We start from the raw sequence: 23,374 nt of genomic DNA, 5'->3' as shown, positions 1-23,374 counted from the left end.
TAGACTAATGAGTTTGACTGAGTGGCATTAATGTTTCATGTTTGGCAGAAAACATGACAAGGGATTGTGGGCCTTACTTTTCAAGAACAGGTAAATACTGGAGCCATATGCTATAACTATTTTACCATGCACGTTTTCAAACTTTATGTTTGCTTCTTCTTGCCCTTCTGCGTCGTTAAATGTAAAATATATTGCCAGGGGAAGAAAAAATGCACCTGGTGTCCCGGACTCATTTTGGCTTGGACAAAAGGCTTGAATGTAACCGCATGAGTGAAAGGGGATTGAGCTAGATTCTGTGTTTCTGCCTTACTGTACTTGACAGGAACATCAGTGCAACTGTGGTCAGGTTAATTGACTCACCCCTGAGATCTCTCCAGCCAGCAAAGCAGGGCCAGATCTTTCACAGAAGCAGCTGACTGTACAGAAGAGGGTGCAGCTGTGCTGCTTCCCTGATGCTCTACCATGAGGGCTGTGCAATAAAAAAAAAAAAAAAAAAAAAAGACTCTTCATTTCTGCTTGCTGCGTTTGGGTGGATAGATTCAATTTAACCTGGAGTGCTGTCAATCTATTCACCTGTGCAGTCCAAAATAAAAAATAGAACTCCACTCTCGCAATATCTGGATTTCTCAACTCGACAAATCCCTTCCGTACCCAGCGGGACAGGACAATCCTGACCTGTGAACGCACATCAGAATTGCCTTTATTAGTTTGCTGCAGGTCTCTTCCAGTCCTGGCGACATATGATGGCTGTACAAGGTTCCAAAATGTATTTTTCTTTCCTTCCACTACCTAACAAGCTGATTATCTGACATTGATCTGAGTAGAGCCCAAATCATCTACTGCATGTAGGCGATATATATATATATATATATATATATTATATATATATATATATATATATATATATATATATAAATAAAACTCTTTGCAGTCCATTATTAACAGGACTATTCATTTTCATAATTCTTTGACCCAGGACACTTTTGGAACTCCTGGTTTACAGACAGCACACCTTCATTTGACTGCAGTTTGCAGTAAATGAAAAGCACCAGTGCTCTCCAAACAGAGCCTATGCAAACGCCACTCGACCTCCCTGTCGGGCTCAATCTCTTCTAATCACTTCTGTTTTCAGGCTGTCGGCGCTCGACTCGTGAGAGGGAGGGAGGGAGTCGCGAGAGCATCAGCGTGGATTAACTGCCTGATGCAGATCATGGTTCTTAGTTTGCATAAATGTATAATTACAGGGGCTGCTGATAATGGAGGGCTTCAATTTGTGCCACCGAACCGTTCACAAGAGTTTTAAAGCTCCACAGAACAGCAACGTTAAATAAAATATGCAGTGTGGTGTGAAGACTGGCTGCTGTATGTCTCAGGGCGAGAGTAGCAGATGAGGTTTCAGTAGCACTTAATAGCAATTCTCAACTGAACTGTAATCCCCCCAGCCCCCCACTTCAGGTGTCTCTAATCCTGAAGTGAAAACATGAAACCACTCCGTTTGCTCGCTTTCAGCCTCTTTGTACGAGTCTTGTTAGATATACAGGAAATAGTGTAAAAACTAAGACCTGTGATTTGTGGTCATATGGAACTGCAATTTTATTTTAAATGTAAAAAAAGGATAGACGGATGTTCAGAAGATGGGGAGTTTATGTCCTCCAGGGTTGATCCCGATAGAAAATGTTGGGGTACACTACACCTGTGGCCTGTGGGTGTGTGTGTTCAAAGCATTGCGCGCAAAACATTTTATTCTGTCAGTGCATTTAACTCATTAAAGTACCTGCTTGTTTTGAATGTTTGGAAGTAGTTTGTTGTGTTGATCTTGGTTGCTCAACTTTCTGTTGTTACTGAAGGCAAAATTACTATTAGCTTTTTTTTCACCAGCATTTCATTCTTCAAAGAATGAGTGTGTGTTGTGCTTATTATTACATTTCTAGCAGCTGCTGGGATGTGAAATCTTTATTTTTGTAAAAAATGAAATGAAAGAATCAGATCTCGAATGTCTTTGTGTCTTGGCATATACAATTGTGGTTATCGAGTTTCATGCTATCATTTGTGATTAGATAAACGAGAGCAGGAAGTCTATGACGCATACACGCTCCCAGAAAACAGACAGATTGGTGTATTTTTTTGTTTTGTATTTTTATTGGCAGCATGAAATGAACATGTACAGCTGCTACTTTCCATAGTTGCTGATCAGAAATGTTAGTGGGGTGCCCAGGAGATTTGCCATGCTGCTTTAGCCCTTCGAAAGCACATCCACCACTTCTTAAAATAGCTGCATCTATATAATAATCTCCCTGTACACTGCTTATCAAAGAGTTCCATGTGACCAGCCTCTTGATTTAGGTTTGCTGTGCATTACTGGATGCACTCTGCCCCTGTATGTTGGCATGAGGGGATCCTTCGGTACCCTTAATGTGAGGTAAGAGAACATCATTGTAACCCCTTTTCATTAACAGAAGTGTTGATAATAGGAAGAGTTTACATGCCTCCAAGCCAGACAGACACACTGCCATTGCTGCACAGCAGGTAAAGAGCCTGCGTCTGTAAACTATATAAAAAGCGTGTCTTAATTAATTAGCTATGACGTTATTTAAACCATGTTTGTAGAGACTGGGAAAGTCAATTAACACGCCACCTCTTACTTGAAGTGAGGAGATGCAGGGATAGTGAGCTGGTTTGTGCTACGTCGGTGATGTTGAAAATGAGGAGTCGAAAGTTTGTCGTTGAATTTAGGGAAGCTGGAATTATCCGTGTGTCCCATGTGAAGCCTGCTTGCACTGGACACAAGAAGGAAGGTATTGTTCAACTCCTGCAACCCCTGGCTATAAATAAACCCAATCTTCTCAAAGTTATTAGAGGGGTTGGAGTGTTCTCAAAGGAAGTAAACTGGTTGGAGAGTGTTCTCAAAGGGCGTAGATGGGTTGGAGAGTGTTCTCAAAGGATGTAGAGGGGGTGAAGAGTGTTCTCAAAGGACGCAGAGGGAGGGTGATTGAAAACAACCAACGATGTATCCTTCCAGTTGTTGCTTATCGCTGCGAGTCCAGTCTAGACACCTGAATTCAGAGCCTGTTCTCCATTCAGAGTGCAGCTACACTGTCAGCAACACTGAGCAACACTAATAAATCACCAGGGGGAAATGCTGCCGCAGCAGAGTGAAGGACACAGCGCACCGATCAGAGCTCCCGTCACTGTGACTCCTGCACCTGCCAACCCTACCAATACAGAACTTGTAATCATTCTTTTGCATTTCATTGATCAAAAAACTGTTTCCTTACACTGCTCAAACAGAGTATGTGTTACAGATAGATCTCAGGTTCTACCCATTCGGAGCAGCATTCAGAAGAAACATTGTGGCAGCACAGACTGAAATTCCACTGCAGAATGCTCGGTACAGATAGATTTCAGGTTCTACCCATTCGGAGCAGCATTCAGAAGAAACACTGTGGCAGCACAGACTGAAATTCCACTGCAGAATGCTCGGTACAGATAGATTTCAGGTTCTACCCATTCGGAGTAGCATTCAGAAGAAACTCTGTGGCAGCACAGACTGAAATTCGCACATGCCCACTGCAGAATGCTCAGGTCAGCAGTGCAGGAGGATTCACAGGTGATCTGAACCCCTTTGCAGCCCTGGGCTTCCAGTTTCTTTTACCCCACAGAGTGAGCTTCAGTACCCCCAGACTACAGGGTTTACTACACAGTCCCTGCATTTATTACAGTCACAGGCCCTCCTTTGAAACAGCTCCCTCTGGCCGTTGGAAACGCTCAGAGCTGCCATCTACTGTATGAACTACAGTGTTAGGAACTTACCCAGACCTCTGTAAAGCCTATCATTTTGTCCTACAATCAGTTGTGGGAAATGAGGCGAGAAATAGGAAAAAATAAACCCAAAAAGAGCGAGCCATGTTCAAGAGGCTGCCTCCCTCCCTCCCTCCTCCTGCTCACAGTCCCATTTCTCTTGAGCTTTGTGATGCCACAGAACTCTAGCATGATTGTTCATCAGTGGCACGCTAAGGTCTTTAACACCCAGACTGCACATTCCTGATAAAATCAATACCCTTCTTCCAGAAAAATACATCAAGGTGCAGGACCTTCAGAGCAGCGAGTGACACCAGAGAATTTCTGTTTTGTTTCAAGTGAGCATACAATTGTGCTGCAGCAGTCACTAATAGTTATATACCTTCAGTTACACAGTAGCAATATGTGTAGCAGACATTTTTAGGACAACAGCAACTTGCCCAGACTCTTCTAGATACAGTGTAGACCACCAAGAGATCTAATTCTCCAAAGTAGTCTAAAACTACAGTAATTAAAGCATTTACTGCAGCCTCAACAAACTCATATTCCAGATTAAACTGAGAAACAAACAACCCTGAGAATGCTTCACAGGCTTTGAATTATAGAAATTCATATTTTCACCTTTTAAAAACTAGGCGTCAGTTTAATGATTGAGTACATGCTTTGTAAGATATGTCTTATCAATATCTGCTTGCTATTATGCTCACAATTTGTGTGAAGAATCTGCCTTGATCTGCTGGTGGTCACCAGACAGTTAGAACCCACCAGTCAACCAATCAGAACACAGAATAAAACATGCTTTATCATTAGCAATATATTTCCATCTCATTACGTTACAAGGGCAAATGACACTACAGTATGTGCTGATAATAAACCAAGGGTTAAAAGGACCCTCATGATTACCTACATGCTGGCACACTGAACCAGAAGATGGGACTCCACTGAGTAAAATGCAGCAGTACAATGCCCATTGTTCAACACTGTTCTTGCAGTAACAAAGGTGTGTATTAGACATGGATGTCTCTGTGTCCGTTTTCAGATTCTTTACGCATTCTCCTTTCCCAGGAATCAATCTGCACTGTTTTGTGCGTTCTCCTACATTTATGAATCTTTTCAGAATTTTGCACTAGTGATGAATCCCATTGTCTGCTGTACGCGGGTCATAAAGCAACAACTTAGAAGCTTAATTTACCAGAACTGTTTCTCCAAATAGTGGCACCGCTAAACAAACAGCACCTGTTGCAATGCTACTGTCCCAGTCTCTAACGAGTCTTTTAATGTGGAGCAACCTTGGTTTCAGATGAAGATTTTCTACATACAGTAGACATTTTCCAGAAGAATACAGGTACTGTAGATGCTGGAAACAGAACCAGCATAAACAAAATGCTAGTGCAGCCCGAGATTTAACTGTCCCTGAAATAGCCTAATAAAAAATCCAAAATACATTCTAATGATATACACGTGGCTCTGACTCCGGTTCAGGTATAAGAATGCAAGTTCAAGGGTGCTACAGATATCCTATTGCTGTTTTCTGCTTATTTCTGCAGATATGCAACACAACGTAATCCCAAACAGCAGCGCACACTATCCGCTGCGCTTGCTACTGACAATTTATAGAAATGACAATTCACAGCGTGTGCATTTTCCAATGCTACTCAAGCGTTTTGTTGCTTTCCAGTCCCAGTGCAGAATGGCTCCCGTGGTTAGGCTGATGTACGAGTGACACACAAGGAAGGAACAAGATGGAGTGAATGAAGGGTTATCTGATAATAGCTAAGCAATCTGACAGTCGTGTTTGAGAGAAGGGAAGAGTGTGTCTCGGGAGAACTTCAGCAAAGCACAAATGGGGGGGGGGGCTTTTGAAAATGGAAAACGAATCACTCCCACACTGTCATGATTATACAACCCCACTGGGGCTCACAATATCTAATTTAAATGCAGACTGAAAATTGCATCAGTGAAATACATGTTTAAGAAGTATGTCACCTAAGTACACGCACACACACACACGCGCACGCGCACGCACTGTCCCTCTCCAGTCCCTGTGCCCGCCTTGTTACCTCTGTAGTCTGTACCCTTTAGTAAAACCTTAGCTTGTCAGTACAACGATGCGTTCACAGCTATGCTGGTGATGCTATGAGCACAGACTAGTGTTATTAACTCTGGATACACCTCACAGCTAACTAATATGCCACCTTAGAACCTGAAATGGCTAGAAATATTTTAAAAGAACACGGGGGTATTATTTGGTTGAACTGCAGCAAAAACTTAACAAAGCATTTTTCATTTTTTTCCCTGTCACAAACACCCATGCACTGTAGATTTGAACACAGCACGTATTACATCGGGATGTAATATTTTACTTTCGGATCATCTATTTTCAGAATCCTTATGTTGGCAAAGGAGAAACCCGCCTGCATCAGACACCTGCTCCCATGCTGCTGCAGTAGGAAGATTAGTGCTGAGCTGCACTCCAGCTCTGCTCAGAATCTGTGCTTCATTGTGGCTTTGAAAATCTAAGAGGCATTTTATTAGGTCTTTCCTGATTTCCTTTCACCACTGATTCTCCAGTCTGGTACTGTACCACTGGGCTGCTCTTTTTATGCCTCTCGGGAAAGACCTTTGCATTTCGAATTGTGTCACAATAATAGCAAGCCGCTACAGGACTTGTAAAAACAGTAAAATTAACCTGTTTTGTTGTTCTGGTTTTGTAACATAAACTGGAAAAGCATTGATGCAAAAATGCCCAGCCTTTGGATTGATGTTAACAGCACAACTGTAGGTTCAGGTCACCTGTGCTGTGTGTCTTTAATTGTAGATACATGTGCAGTTTGCTGCTGACAGCAAGTATTGCAATACCAAGGGACACTTACAGTTCAGTGTAAAAAAAACACACAGCTTTTACAATGCAGGAGCCTGAAACAAAAAACAAAACAGCTTTCTAATGAATACAATGAAATACATTGATGGAAACGATACTTGAGCCGTAAAGCATTTTTCACTGTTACTAAATCATTCCAGTGTTTTCTTTTTTTAATTATTCAGAATCATTACAGTGTTCTACACCCACTGGGCAATAGTTCTTTTGTATGGCTTGTGTGTGCTTGATTGTGCTGCTTGAAAGAGACCCGTTTTGAGTCAGTTTGGTTTCCATTCCATTTTCTTTTCAGAACAGAATACTCCAAGGCGCTTTGTGTTATTGCCTCAGCCCTTATTTGGAGGTAATAACCCGTGACACACTGGGAGCTGTTTCACAATAAAGGCAGGAATATGGAAAGTGGAAGCTACCCTTTTTAATAGTACGTTACCATTGGCAATTTGGGTAATTAAATGGCTGAGCAAATGGCTTGTTTCCTAATGAACCTCAGACAGGGGAGTCAATGGAGCTCTAAGGGTATATCAATGGCAATGAAATGCGCTGGGACACTTCAATTCACACAGAACAGATCTGCCTAAACTCCATCCCACGGGCACTCTCCCAGCAGTGCTTTCAATGGCAATTTTGTACAAGGGTTGCAGCAAACAGACGCTGTCAGATGTTGCTCAGAAATAATGCATGGATGAAAATGAGGCCAGGTGTGGTCAACCCCTTATACAGAGTGAAATGAGGAACACTTTGTTATAATTCCATTCTAACCTGAAGAAAACTGAAGAGAGCCATTACCAAACCCCCGCTAGACCCATTGCTGGGACCCTGTGCCAGACAAACCAATACATTTCAGGTTTGTCAGGCACCGGGGATCAAAACTGACGTTTAATGAAAAATAAACCACATTTCCAGCAGTCACGGAGATCGACTTGAAGAGGGAATAGAAATCAGGCTGGTTCACTTCCACCAGCAGCAGATCGAGATCAAAGTGATTTCAGGTGGGACTGTTAGCATTGAAAGTTACCTAATGTGGGTCCATTGCACAGGATGCGAGAAGCAGGCTATAAATCTGGAATGCAGAGAAATAATATGCAGTCTAAAGATGAAGGCCGTTTACTATATCACACTGAGAGGGTAATATTGGGAACTGGTGAATTCATTTATAAATAGCAATTCCATGAAATAGTCATGCATACAGGTGATTTTTGACTTGAGCTGCAGATTAGACTGCAGCCTCAGTTTGATCTTGGAAACGAGAGGAGACTGAGCATTGCAGACTAGCGCAGATGGAATTGTGTCCATACAGACTTACTGAATTGGGAGTTTAATGTAGTGTAACTCTACAGTAACACTCCCTCACCAGGGTGCCAAGACTTCCTATCTTTGTATCTATAGGTCTCCAATGGGCCTCTTTAAGAAGAAAGAGCAAAGAATAATAAATGACCTGCATATTACCAAGCTACTTAAGGTGCTTAATTTGCTCTGAGATGTTTAATTAACAAAGAAAACTGGATCTTCCCTTGAATCCATATATTATAATCGCAAAAGGGGGTGCACATGGGTTTGTATTCTGTATGAAATAAACTAGGGATGCAGCTTCTTACCTGGTAGCAAACCCTTCGCTGTAACATTCTGGGAGCATGGCGTCTTTACACCTGGAGATTCTTCTTCTGACCTCCAACCACGCAGAACCAGAGAACTATTTGGGCAGACATGAGAGAGAGTCTCTACTCCCAGCTGTCACCCAATCTCTGCATGGAAAATCAATGTGTGTTACATGCAAGTCACAAATACCTGTATTGTGCCTTGTATAAACCCATGTTAGAATGCAGTCCATACAGGACCCTGTTAGGGGGTGATGGTGTATGCACAGCAAGCCCCGACACTGCTCTGAAACTACAGCATGCAAAGTGACCCCCAGCTGCCACATGTGACCTGCCCTTCAAGATCACACCACAAGTCCAGCAGCGTCTGACTTCAAGCATCCCTGTGCTCTGCACATTACAGCACGCTGCCTCCCAATAGGGACAATGAAAGTGGGGATTGCGCAACATTAAACTGTGATTCTCCAGACGGGACAAGCAGGCTTTTGCTCCTTTTAAAAAGATTGAACAAACCAAGTAAAATGATTTAGCGGGTTTAATGAACTGTTTCTCAATCATGAGAAGAAAGACTGAAAAGCCCATTTATAGCCATTTATAAAGCCATTATATTTTGATCCCAGTGACATATTTTAATAAATTAATGAACCAACATTATTCAGGATAGTCCATAACTCTGTGAAAGATGAATCAACATAGCAAGAGGACTGTATTACAATGTTAGAGTGCATGTAATATCAGTGGCAAAGTTGTATTTTACTGTAAATGTCCCCACAACTGGATCGCACTGGAATCCATCCATTTTCTTCCCCCACAGTTTTCAAGAATACAATGAAAGATTGCATAAATTTGGGCAATCTGCAGAGCTCAGGGTCCATCTGTGCATATATACAGAAGACTGAGCCATCACCCTTCCCCCTCATACCAACTCGCATGGGTCAGTTCACAGCAAAGAGACTGGAACTGCTCTGTTAAATGAAGTGCTAAACGACCAGCTTGCAGCCTTTTAATTGTAATAATTCTGCTTTTAATTGTAATGACTCACTGATATGTGAAGGTGCTGTTACAGTGTGTAACGGGTAATGATTCACTGATATGTGAAGGTGCTGTTACAGTGTGTAACGGGTAATGATTCACTGATGCGTGAAGGTGCTGTTACAGTGTGTAACGGGTAATGATTCACTGATGTGTGAAGGTGTGACAGTGTGTAACGGGTAATGATTCACTGATGCGTGAAGGTGCTGTTACAGTGTGTAACGGGTAATGATTCACTGATGTGTGAAGGTGTGAAGGTGCTGTTACAGTGTGTAACGGGTAATGATTCACTGATGCGTGAAGGTGCTGTTACAGTGTGTAACGGGTAATGATTCACTGATATGTGAAGGTGCTGTTACAGTGTGTAACGGGTAATGATTCACTGATATGTGAAGGTGCTGTTACAGTGTGTAACGGGTAATGATTCACTGATATGTGAAGGTGCTGTTACAGTGTGTAACGGGTAATGATTCACTGATATGTGAAGGTGCTGTTACAGTGTGTAACGGGTAATGATTCACTGATGCGTGAAGGTGCTGTTACAGTGTGTAACGGGTAATGATTCACTGATGCGTGAAGGTGCTGTTACAGTGTGTAACGGGTAATGATTCACTGATGCGTGAAGGTGCTGTTACAGTGTGTAACGGGTAATGATTCACTGATGCTGTTACAGTGTGTAAGGGTAATGATTCACTGATTGTGAAGGTGCTGTTAGTGTGTAGTGTGTGACTGTAATGATTCACTGATGTGTGACGGGTAATGATTCACTGATGTGTGAAGGTGCTGTAATGATTCACTGTATGTGAAGGTGCTGTTACAGTGTGTAACGGGTAATGATTCACTGATAATGTGAAGGTGCTGTTACAGTGTGTAACGGGTAATGGGTAATGATTCACTGATGCGTGAAGGTGCTGTTACAGTGTGTAACGGGTAATGATTCACTGATGCGTGAAGGTGCTGTTACAGTGTGTAACGGGTAATGATTCACTGATATGTGAAGGTGCTGTTACAGTGTGTAACGGGTAATGATTCACTGATGCGTGAAGGTGCTGTTACAGTGTGTAACGGGTAATGATTCACTGATATGTGAAGGTGCTGTTACAGTGTGTAACGGGTAATGATTCACTGATATGTGAAGGTGCTGTTACAGTGTGTAACGGGTAATGATTCACTGATATGTGAAGGTGCTGTTACAGTGTGTAACGGGTAATGATTCACTGATATGTGAAGGTGCTGTTACAGTGTGTAACGGGTAATGATTCACTGATATGTGAAGGTGCTGTTACAGTGTGTAACGGGTAATGATTCACTGATGCGTGAAGGTGCTGTTACAGTGTGTAACGGGTAATGATTCACTGATATGTGAAGGTGCTGTTACAGTGTGTAACGGGTAATGATTCACTGATGTGAAGGTGCTGTTACGTGAAGGTGCTGTTACAGTGTGTAACGGGTAATGATTCACTGATATGTGAAGGTGCTGTTACAGTGTGTAACGGGTAATGATTCACTGATATGTGAAGGTGCTGTTACAGTGTGTAACGGGTAATGATTCACTGATATGTGAAGGTGCTGTTACAGTGTGTAACGGGTAATGATTCACTGATATGTGAAGGTGCTGTTACAGTGTGTAACGGGTAATGATTCACTGATATGTGAAGGTGCTGTTACAGTGTGTAACGGGTAATGATTCACTGATATGTGAAGGTGCTGTTACAGTGTGTAACGGGTAATGATTCACTGATATGTGAAGGTGCTGTTACAGTGTGTAACGGGTAATGATTCACTGATATGTGAAGGTGCTGTTACAGTGTGTAACGGGTAATGATTCACTGATATGTGAAGGTGCTGTTACAGTGTGTAACGGGTAATGATTCACTGATGCGTGAAGGTGCTGTTACAGTGTGTAACAGGTGTAATGATTCACTGATGTGTGAAGGTGCTGTTACAGTGTGTAACAGGGTAATGATTCACTGATGCGTGAAGGTGCTGTTACAGTGTGTAACGGGTAATGATTCACTGATATGTGAAGGTGCTGTTACAGTGTGTAACGGGTAATGATTCACTGATATGTGAAGGTGCTGTTACAGTGTGTAACGGGTAATGATTCACTGATGCGTGAAGGTGCTGTTACAGTGTGTAACGGGTAATGATTCACTGATACGTGAACATGCTTTTGTGCTTTGTTTATATCTTATCACCACCACTCAGTAAATTCCCTCTTTTAACAGCTCCAACTGCCCTTTTAGTGTAGCTTACACAGCTCCTTGAAGGCTTTCTGGCTCTCTGCGCACCCAGTTAAATGCTGAGCAATGCAACTCGAGCATGTAATAAATATGACAACCCATCTGTGCAATCTGGATAAATTGCAATTGCAGCCTGCCTGTGGCACTAATTATTTATTGCACCCGAGTGCAGGGTCTGCCTGGCTTGATGCTGGTTTAGCAGTACTGGTCCTCTCGCGGGTTGGGCCCCCGGATCCCTGCTCTTTGATACAGGCAGGGTTTGTGTGACTGGAATATCAGAGCTCACATTTCACAGAAACAGACACCCGATCAGACAAAATCTCATCCTTTTCTTTCCGTGTTCTTTTGTTTGTTTTTCTGTTTACCCTGAAACTTACACTGTTGATCCCTTGGGAAGTTTGTATCCCAAAGAAACAATGTCAGCTTGTTCCAGTGCCTTGCTCCAGGTGTTTCAGACTGCAAACCCTGCTGGGCTATAGAAGGGTTAAAAGGTAGATCATGTTACAGCGTGTGCAGTGCAGATACAGGTGTATGTATTCACTCCCATTGGATCCCACTGTGTGTTTGTCTGTATTTCAAGGACATACTTTCAATGAGAACTCATTTTTGACAGGAAACCCAGTCAAGGTTACAATACTATACAAACCCATACATATTAATAGAGCACCTTTCATGCCGTTATACAGAAGTATTAAAATAATGTAGCTACATTCGCTGACGTTTTCTCTGTTGAGCATCAAAAAGCGTTGTTTGCGTTTCAAACTGTAACACAGCGGGCTCGATTCTCAAAGCTATTTACTCCAAATCGGCATTAGCAAAAATACAGTTCAGAATGGTAGAAAACACCAATGAAACATCTAAACGAATAAGAAAAAACATAATACTTCATTCAAGCCCATGAATTAAAAGTCTAAGTTGTTTATTTTTGGTGTTGCAACTTTATTGGGTGTGTTTCTCCTTTTCGTAAAGAATTATGCGAATGATGAACTGGAGTAAAGAATTTAGCCCAGTATCTCTAGAGTTGTGATTTATTTTGAAATCATTTTACCTACCTACAAAAAAAAAAAAAAAAAAAAAAAAACTAATAATCAACTTTTAGGAATGGCTTGACACTCTCTAGACACCAATACAGGTTAAAATAAATAAATATAAATACATTTTTTATATACATATATATATATATAGCGTCAACAGGTTATACAAAGAATTGCCAGGATTGCACTCCGATGTTCCACATGATCATCCACTGTCCCATCTATCCACTTACTTCCACACTTGAAAACAACCCGCAGCAGCCTTCATTCAATAGACTGAAAATGATTGATCTTAAAAACTCAATCTCCTCTTGCTGATAGAAACAGAACAAGCCTACCCTGGTCTCAACTTCCACCTAGTTTTACATTTCTAACCACAATTTGCAATACTATCGATGACTGAAAAAGGTTAGCTGAAGCAGCAGGCAGGCAGGCAGGCAGGCAGCGTACGACAGGATTATCCTGTGCTGCAACACTGCAGTACCAGCTGCTTCCTGAGTTGTACTGCAGTGCACTGAGATAACTCCTCATGAAATTTTAAGGCCTGGCACACATTTTAAACTTTTATAGCAAGCACAGCAACAGTGTGGCTGTTTGATCTCCAAACATACACAATGTCAAAGAAAACCCCTTCATCAGAACTGACAAAAGCTCCTTCAAGAAAACCCAGAGATGCTCTCACTGCATCAGCTGATGGGAGACAAGAAGAATGGGTCTCCCTTTAAGGCTGGCAAACCAACAGGATGTGATGCCTTTCCTGTCAGCTGTCTTCTGTCTCCCATGTCCAACTCAGCTGAGATCCTCCAGGCAATGACTGTTTTATCAATTCAATACTAAACCTGTCTGCCTCTGGTCTTGATCACTTTGTTGCATTTGCAGAAAGCATAACTGACAAGTGAAGACAGCCAATGATGACAAAACAGCACTGACAAGTAAAGTTGACCAATGGCCAATGAGTTCCATGGACAAGGTGGCCAGTGACAGAGCTGCAATTTAACAAACTCATTCTCAAACACATCCAAACAAAATGCAAAGGCACACTTTCTGTAAAAGTAAGACGATATCATCACTGGTATTAAAAACCGAAATGCTTGTACTGAAAAGGCCCCTCAACTCTTGTTTTTGCTGCCACAATGTATTGAGATGCTGTCGGTGCTGGCAGCAGCTGCTGTTGTCACTCTCGAGTGATTCTAGTGGTTTTAATGTTTTCTGTCGAGGTGAATTAACAAGGTTGCATGCAGTTGTTGTATATTTAAGAGTTCACAGTCTACAGGTTTTATTGGAGTTGGATTCAAATGCTGACACCCACATTGCTTCTTACCCTCAAATCTCCAAAAGGTTACAAAGGGAAAATTCAACATAATCAATTTAAAACATTATTTCATATGACACAAGTGAAGACCAATTAGAAAACACCAAGGGATTCCACTTCCAGAGATTGCTCACAGGAGAACAGAACAGAACAGGCCAGCAAGGATTCTGTGGATTTGATTCTTTAATGCAGTTGGAACTAACAGAACAACGACACCAATCTGTTGTGCCCTTTCCATTCGCTCTATAAGTGCCAAATGGGCCCTTTTCAAAGCAGCGCATTTCACGGCAAACATGTATTTTCATTTTAAAAGCATGCTATACAATACAACATAGGGTTAAAGAAAGCTCTCAGTTTGCTAGTCTTACTTGCCACGTATTTCTAAATTTAAAGTAATGACCCAATATAAAGAAGTTCATTAAAACAGTTGATTTCTTTGTTTTGTCTTGCTCTTTTAGATTCCTGTGTTTTGTTTTGCTTTTCTGTCCGGGGGGGGGGGGGGGGGGGGGGGGGGGGGAATACAGTAATCAAAGCAGCTACTATATGCCTTGTTCCAAGAATGTTGCCTGGGAATCACCGTGGCAACAACAGAAGTGAGTCTTTATGTGCACTCCCCTGTCACCTAGGAGACGCCCTGCTTCCTGAGACATTGTGACATCCACCCAAATGTTTCTAATAGCATTCCCAGCCTATTTCTCATCTTATCCACCAATGGAGCTAGTACTGGGAAAAGGGACTGGCATTTAGAGGATTCTTTTAAGCTTCTGTTTCTATTGTTCTTTTAAAAAATCTATCAAAACGTCAGTCAATATTATCACAGTTGTTTAAAATGGTGTTCATTCCTTTTAGAATGAAATGTAAACTGTGCACGGCTGTTTTTGATCAGTTCCCATGCGAAACCTGCAAAATATTTCAGGCAGTTTTTTCTTTTTGTCTTTTTGTTTCTGCTGGTCAGCAAATCTAAAAGTTAATCTGCTTACTATATTAAACTGGGAGATGTCTGCAGTCCCTACCTTTAATAACACAAATCCTGCTCTTATGGACTGGAGATGTTAACAGTCAGCACGGCAGAGCTACTAACCCTGAACTTGGCAGTACATTCAGGTACATAAAGCAGTCTGACTCTAATAAGAAATACTGAAACAGAATAAGCATTTTACGTGTCAGTTTTAGACTTCAAATACTATTTGACAATGAGGTGCATTTAATGGGATTTGAAGAAGCCAAGTTCTGCACAAACAGCTGAACCAACAGCATCATCGCGCTATTATCACATTCCGTAGCAGTGTGACGGAGTGGCTAAACCCGAAAGCGGCTTAACTAATTATTCCTTCTCATATGGATTAAGCAAGATGAAGATTTATTTCCCAGGGTCCCTAATAATCAGACAGCTATTTCTTTCAGAAATGCAGCTCTGGCGTATTATTATAGAAGCAGATATGCACTGGAGCCCTGGTGAGGATACAGCCTGCTTGTATTCTAAATGAAGACTGAGCCTTTTCAAATGCACCTGCTTAAATGGGGCTAAAAGACCTTTTTGGAGAATTAAGATAGGTTTCACCCCCTCTACTGTAAGCCCAAGAAAAAATTAAACCATGCCCTTCTCTTTGTTTTCAACAGCCTTCAATTCCTTTAAATATGCAGGGCAAATGCAGTCAGCCAAACCCTTCCTAACTGACCTGAAGGCTTACAGCACTGTGTCCCTTTGAAATGCTGCATTTGGCTGTTTGGGTTGTACAGCCTTGACCAATCTTCACCAGACTTGCATCACACAGTCCTGCCTCCGAGAGACGTTGCAGGTTTCATTTGGCTCCAGTCCGTGAAGCTCTCCACTTTATACCAAGATGTTTGAACCTGTGCATTCATTCTTTCAAGTTCTTACTGTACGTTTGCTCTGACAGTCACTGCTGTTACAGCTCTTCATCTGTATTCACAATCTGCCTCACTGAGCAACAGTTAATGCATGTGTCAATGTACCGGGCACTGTTGTGCGACGCACTGCTATCCATTCTGCCCCCTGTAGGTGATAGAAGGTTAACTGCTTTGTGGATCCTGCAGGTTAATGCATCCTATCCTTACACCTCTGAAAGTCAGGGTTTGAACACAGCTTAAACCACAAGCAAAGGGATCTGAGTCATCTGTGTAGATCTGCTACTTATCTGTCATTAAATATCCCAAGGACTGGAATACCTTCATCAGCTGACATTGGTGTTCTTGCATTCCCAGATTCTGCCATGCATCTAAACTTGGTATACAGTAGTAACCTTTCTGACTACAGAACATTCAGTGCTGTAATTGCGCAGTAATCATTCTTGGGTGCAACATCATATTAGCTGCTGGAAATCTCAAATGCAAATCAATGTTGCGCCGTCAGTAATAACACCTTTCTGCTGACCTGCATATTGATAACCTATTGTCGCTGCTGCTGACTGAACTGAACTCCGGTAACAAAGAAGAAAGACAGGTCACTGAAATCTGATCCATTGTAGGAAGAGCGCAGTGTATTCAGAAACATCCCAATATCAAAATGGGTCCCAATAATGAAATCACAACCCCAAAATAACCTTGAGTAAATAGCCAAGGTGCATGTCCTCTAATAAACGTGCAGTGCCAATATCTGATAAGTAAAGTAGTAGGAATGAGAAGTTAGAATGAGGGGATCGTTTGCCCTCTTATGAAATGTGAAGAGTGAAATATGAGAATGGCAGGGTCTTGTTAAGATTTTAAAAACTATAGAAATTAACACTCCGTTCCAAAACTTTGTAAGATATAACCTTCAAAAATAATACTGATGCAAAACCCTAAAAGTGGAGATGTTTCTTCAGTACTGTATTCCACACTATCACATGTTTCTTCAGTGCTGTATTCCACACTATCACATGGGTTTTATCAGCCATACGGATCGTGAACAGATCCACGTTGGTCCTCCCACTGAAAACCATACAGTACAAGGAACGAGACGGCTGACATTTCTGTCCTTTCCAGGAGGGCATCCATCAACAGTTCACTGAAGCGAATTCATTATAAACATTAAATATTTAACTGCAATCTGTTTAAGCTTTACCCAGCAGGACATATGAGGAGAAGCCTCAGCTTTCAACATCAGTTAGCTGGAGTTGTGTGTAATGTGTCTGCCCGCTGCTATTGTGACAGTGAGGAATGAAGCCATCATACTGAGGATGCCAACATGGTCAGTGAATGCCTTGTAAATACTTTTACCTACTAAAGAGCTGACTGTGTCACCAAGAACCAAAGCCTGAACTCTGAACAGCATTAGCTGGGTTGGTCCAATCAGCAAATGGTGCTCTTGCTCAGGTCTCTTGTTGCTGGATGGTTAGTCGGTGCTCTTGCTCAGGTCTCTTGTTGCTGGATGGTTAGTCGGTGCTCTTGCTCAGGTCTCTTGTTGCTGGATGGTTAGTCGGTGCTCTTGCTCAGGTCTCTTGTTGCTGGATGGTTAGTCGGTGCTCTTGCTCAGGTCTCTTGTTGCTGGATGGTTAGTCGGTGCTCTTGCTCAGGTCTCTTGTTGCTGGATGGTTAGTCGGTGCTCTTGCTCAGGTCTCTTGTTGCTGGTCGGTGCTCTTGCTCTGGTGCTGGATTAGTCGGTGCTCTTGCTCAGGTCTCTTATTGCTGGATGGTTAGTCTCAGGTCTCTTGTTGCTGGATGGTTAGTCGGTGCTCTTGCTCGGGTCTCTTGTTGCTGGATGGTTAGTCGGTGCTCTTGCTCGGGTCTCTTGTTGCTGGATGGTTAGTCGGTGCTCTTGCTCGGGTCTCTTGTTGCTGGATGGTTAGTCGGTGCTCTTGCTCAGGTCTCTTGTTGCTGGATGGTTAGTCGGTGCTCTTGCTCGGGTCTCTTGTTGCTGGATGGTTAGTCGGTGCTCTTGCTCAGGTCTCTTGTTGCTGGCTGGTTAGTCGGTGCTCTTGCTCAGGTCTCTTGTTGCTGGATGGTTAGTCGGTGCTCTTGCTCGGGTCTCTTGTTGCTGGATGGTTAGTCGGTGCTCTTGCTCAGGTCTCTTGTTGCTGGATGGTTAGTCGGTGCTCTTGCTCAGGTCTCTTGTTGCTGGATGGTTAGTTGCTGGATCGGTCTCTCTGTTGCTGGATGGTTAGTCGGTGCTCTTGCTCGGGTCTCTTGTGGATGCTGTGCTCTTGGTTAGTCGGTGCTCTTGCTCAGGTCTCTTGTTGCTGGATGATTAGTCGGTGCTCTTGCTCAGGCTTGGGGAAAGGAGCATGACATCTTGACATCTGGTGTGATTTAATGAATGCAGCGATCCCTGCTGAAAGACACCATGGGACAGGGCTCAGGGGAGAGATGCAGCAGCAAGAACACAGCGGAGACAATGGGAGCCCCTCGACAGCCACCGGGCCGAGAGGGAGGGGCGCGGGACACACAAAACCCTCTTTCAGAGCACAGTAACATATTCACCACATGCTCCGCGAAAACAAACAGTAGAGGCCCGATCTCACAGTTTATAACACATAATCCCCAAATGACATAGACAAATGAAATAGACAGGAAAGGCAGTTGCCAGATGCATGTTATAAAGCTTGCACTGAGTGTTGAATGGCATGTATTTCCAAAGCTGTAAATAATGTTAATGAATGCGTATTGACAGGCATCGTCATTAATCTGTAGCCCTTATGTTCTTTTCACATGTTAAATACAGGAATCTGCAGTGCTTAAATAGGCTAGCATTCACCAGTACAGGAAAGACATTTCTGAACTGGCACTCTTTATTGACAGCTAAAGCTAACATGTTTTGTGCACATTGAGAATGTGTGCACAATACTTGTTTATGTTGCATTATTGTACAGTCTGTTGCTTTTTAAGAACTGGCCATCAATGCTCCTGAACTCATTTTTGTTAATATGGAATAATAGAGACTGCTACTACAGATTGTAACAGTCTTTCAGTATGACCCTGCGTCTTGGGTCTAACACTCTGCAATCTTCACAAAGGTTGTCTGACTGGCAAAGTGAATCAACAAAGCCCTTCTCGTGCTGGTGAGGTCATCACACAGCAGCTCCAGTGGTCAGCTTACAATTTCAATGTGACCTCGAGATGTGAGGAGTGTTTTAATATTCCACGCTCACAGACTGTGTGTGTGTGTGTGTGTGTGTGGGGGGGGGGGGGGGGGGGGGGGGGGGGGGGGGGGGGGGGGGGTGGGGGGCTAGGGGGGGGGGGGGGGGGGGGGGGGGGGGGTGGGGGTGGGGGGGGGGGGGGGGGGGGGGGGGGGGGGGGGGGGGGGGGGGGGGGGGGGGGGGGGGGGGGGGGGGGGGGGGGGGGGGTGGGGGGGGGGGGGGGGGGGGGGGGGGGGGGGGGGGGGGGGTGGGGGGGGGGGGGGGGGGGGGGGGGGGGGGGGGGGGGGGGGGGGGGGGGTGGGGGGGGGGGGGGGGGTGGGTGGGGGGGGGGGGGGGGGGGGGGGGGTGGTGGTGGGGGGGGGGGGGGGGGGGGGGGGGGGGGGGGGGGGGGGGGGGGGGGTGGGTGGGGGGGGGGGGGGGTGGGGGGGGGGGGGGGGGGGGGGGGGGGGGGGGGGGGGGGGGGGGGGGGGGGGGGGGGTGGGGGGGGGGGGGGGGGGGGGGGGGGGGGGGGGGGGGGGGGGGGTTGGGAGGGGGGGGGGGGGGGGTTGCAATCACTTTGTGATTAATCGAGCAGCATCCCCAGAGAGGAATAATAATAATAATAATAAGAGATGGAATTTCATTCCGCAAAAACGGTACAGCCATTTCAAGCCAACAAATCCATATATTTAAAAAGGTTACTGTGCATTAAGGCAGAACTGAATATGCTGCCCTGCATTAAGGCTATTACAATTATCGCTCCTACTAACCCCTCCTGCATTGTAATGCAGTGCCTGGGTTCTTTTAGACATCAAAACTAAATGGGTGCTCCTTGAATGTGTTCTTGACTGTGCTCTAACCCTTTAAAAATCAATGGCACGGGTACTCTTAGCAGTTAAACTTGGAATCTGCTATGGGAGATTTCCAGCCCTGAACTTTGTTGTGTAGCTTAATTTCTATATAATCTAAATGAAAAATACAAATAAATAACTGCTCCAATTTCAGTCCGTTTCAATTTTATTTCACACATACAAGCCTGGTTCCGACGCGCTGAAACTACAGAGAAAGATTTAGAAGGAACCATTGAAAAAGTTTAGAAAAACAGAGGGGGATGTAACAAAAACAGACCCTGTGGGCATCAAGTCGCAGCACATGGTGGAAATGAAACGTCTAGGAGAGAAAGTGTGACCTAGATGTGTTATTAACTCCACGGCTAGGTGTGCCACCCTTCAGGGGCTGTCCAGCATTAGGTCTGCCCAGCTCCAGCACTACAGCACTAAATAAACCACACGTGAGGTCTAGATCCAGGGATCTATGCACTGCATTGCATTTCAATGAGGCTAATAAGCAGGTCGATAAACCATCCCACTGGGAGAACAGCCGAGGATGTGTTACAGAGGCCGGATAGTTAGATATTGCAATTTAACAGGCAAAGAATATGCACAGCAACTTCGCTGCACAGCTCGAGTTTGCATGTTGTCAAGCTTCTTGTACTTCGCTGGTTCCCGGCATCTCAATGGTTAATAAGTCCGGTTTTCAATTTAAAAAAAGAAGGGAATGCACTCACTTCCAATGCGTGTTTGTGACTGGTGAATAAGGTAATGTTGCATTTGCCCAAAATACATTTGACTCACATAGAGTCTAAGCTGGAGTGCAAATTACTCAATGACCCAAACTCTAATCTGGAGCGCTGCCAGGAGGTTTTCGTGTGCAAGAAAAATTATTTTAAAAAAGGGTGTAAAAAATCGGAGCTTCATTCTTGCTTTTAAAAATTCATATTCATACCCCAGTGGTTTTGGTAATATAATCCAGCACTGAGTTTTATTGTGAATTTTTATGTATATTTTGAAATAGAAGGGCATACTTCTTTACATTTGCAAAGAAGAAAAAATAAAATGAAATCCAATGTCAAACTTCATCCGAAGTTCCTTTGGCTTGGCCTAAATGCATTTAATTTGATATTATTCCAGTTTCATTCCAATACAATTTAAAATTATTCCCAAACTGCCATTCTAAAGCACAGCCTACACCTACGAACACATTCCCTGTGCATTAACAACATACATTTTGTGTTTTTTCTTTTTTTTCTTTTTTTTTTTTTTAGTTAGGTGGCCTGCTTGCTAGGGTATTCCTTTATTTTTAAAAGCTATGCCATTTAAAAGTTTCCACATCCTTAGCATTCCCAGTCTGCCTTCGCTCCTGCCAGCTTACCCTCTGCATGCATTAATCAATGGGCCTGGAACAGAGGGACCATATTATTAGATCTCTGTGCCCAGGGCAATCCATCTCAGTGTAGCAGCATGGGAAAGATAGCACTGAACAGCAAACATGTTTATTGTGACCGTCACTCTACCTAGCATGGGAAGAAGTGGAGATCACAGATCAGAACTATTATTCCAAGTATTATTTCAAGCATCATTTTAAAACAATTAGAGTATACTGTATATGCAAAGGTGATTCACAGTGTCCAAACTAAAGATTAACACCAAGTTCAACTCAACCTATACATCAGCAACAGTGCTCTGCAAATCTAGGAGTGTCCATCTGCACAGCACAGTGAGACTGATTGAAGTAGTGCAGAGGCAGAAGTTCCACCTCTTTGATGGGACTCCAGTAGAACTAAATTTCTAAACAGGATTTGCAACAGATCACTAGCAGTCACTAATGCAAGCCTTTTCATACTAGTCTGACCGCAATCTTCAAAACAATCAGAAGGATTACTGTAACGGAGTATTGCTCTTAACAGAGCACTGTATTTAACAACCTTTAAATGCAATAAGCACAGCTTTGTACAGCAGTGCCTTGCATATACTGCAGTACTGCTTCTTCCAGAGCGTGTTTGTAATCTATGTGCATAATTCACTGCAGAATCTCAACATATGCACACACATGTAAAGGAATGCAAATGATGGTGAAAGTGTCACTGTTTCAAAGTTTGCGAGAGAGAGCCTCCCTGATAAAGTGCAGCTGGAATGGTATGACAAAGCAGTCTCCATCATGCATTATATTAACATGATTAATCAAAGATAGGTGCACTGGTTGTTTTTATGAATTAGAAATGGTATTATTATTATTTATGAATTACTTGCACACTTCCATAGCTACTGGTGCCTACATATCTGTCTTTTGATGACCATCAGTGTTTTATTGTGGTATAAAGGCTGGCTATATTTCTTAATGAAAAATGCTAAATTGGCAGATAATGGAATGGCATCATAATACAATACTACATCAATGCTCACCTTCCTGGTAATTGTCATAATAATGAAGCCCTTTGAAAAGATCCTACTCCAAGTCAGCATGAGGCAATGGCTCAGCTGAACACAGACTAATGCATTGTAACTTCAGTAATTTATATAGTGGAGAGCGCCTGTTTCACTATCTGTTTCATTAAATGCCACGTTTTTTCTGTGCACTTGTGCAGCCCGTGCGACACCTACAAACTAATAAACCGAGCATTACACGAGGCAATCAGAACATACAGGATGGGCACAACTATAAACACGCCACAGCTGCTGGCGGTTCTTGCAATCAAAGCACAGATTCAAGGCAATTACTGTTAATAGTTGCATTGCTGCAGTAACCCCGTCTCTGTGTGTCGGTGTGATAAACGGAACTGGTTGCACTGTTCTGGTTTACCACTGTATATACAGACAGCCTCTGCTCCTCTGCGCCTAGCCTTGCCCGGATATCGTTTTTCATCAAGGATATACTACGATATTCACTTGCAAAACACACGATGATACGTAGTTCTAGTAGCAGATGAAATATAATCCAGGCAGTGCTGTTTGTAATGGATTGCTGCGCCGCAAAAGTTAGCAGCTTCACTTACTTCACCAACGACTTGCAGCAAGCATAGCCTACGCGTAATTCCCAACTACACAGATCTATAGTACCCAAGTTTGTTAACACGACGTGACTCCTTGCTCATAATTCAGAACCACTGACATCCATATCGACACTCGTTATAGTAGCAGCACATGTCCACTATCACCCAGCACCAAACCACATAAGTTACATCAGCATCTTTACCTCTATTATTATCATTATCTGCATGGCACCCATTAATCAATGGTGGTCATTCAAGGATTTATCAATGACAATGATATGGACGGAAGCACGGACCTGCAACATGTTGGTGGGCTTTTTTTCTGTTTTTGTAGCACACAAGCAACAGTCGAGCTCTGCACGCTGTGCGTTTAACAAAAGGCTGTGTTTCAGCATCGTTGTAGAAACCGGCTATATATATATATATATATATATATATATATAATATATATATATATATATATATATATATATATATACACACACACACACACACACACACACACACACACACACAGCAGTAATATGTAAGACTGACCTGAATGGTGCAGGTGTATTCTGTATCATCCAACAACCTCACTGTGCAACTGTATTCTCTTT

At 43.2% G+C, this 23,374-nt stretch overlaps 1 protein-coding gene across 1 annotated transcript in view; it reads right to left on the bottom strand.

The window, feature by feature from the left end:
* The window catches only part of LOC121294331 (FERM domain-containing protein 5-like), a 79,170-nt gene that overhangs the window by 55,431 nt on the left and 365 nt on the right, over window positions 1–23,374 (bottom strand). Inside the window, exon 1 of the mRNA XM_041217937.1 lies at window positions 23,313–23,374. This exon is cut by the window's right edge and continues 365 nt beyond it. Within this exon, the coding sequence (XP_041073871.1) occupies window positions 23,313–23,374 (62 nt within the window). The remainder of the gene's footprint in view (window positions 1–23,312) is intronic.

This window comes from Polyodon spathula, chromosome 19 (genome assembly GCF_017654505.1).
Source record: "Polyodon spathula isolate WHYD16114869_AA chromosome 19, ASM1765450v1, whole genome shotgun sequence".
NCBI classification, from domain to species: Eukaryota; Metazoa; Chordata; class Actinopteri; order Acipenseriformes; family Polyodontidae; genus Polyodon; species Polyodon spathula.
The sequence above is the reverse complement of the archived record's forward strand: the minus strand, read 5'-3'. Positions and strand labels throughout refer to the sequence as shown.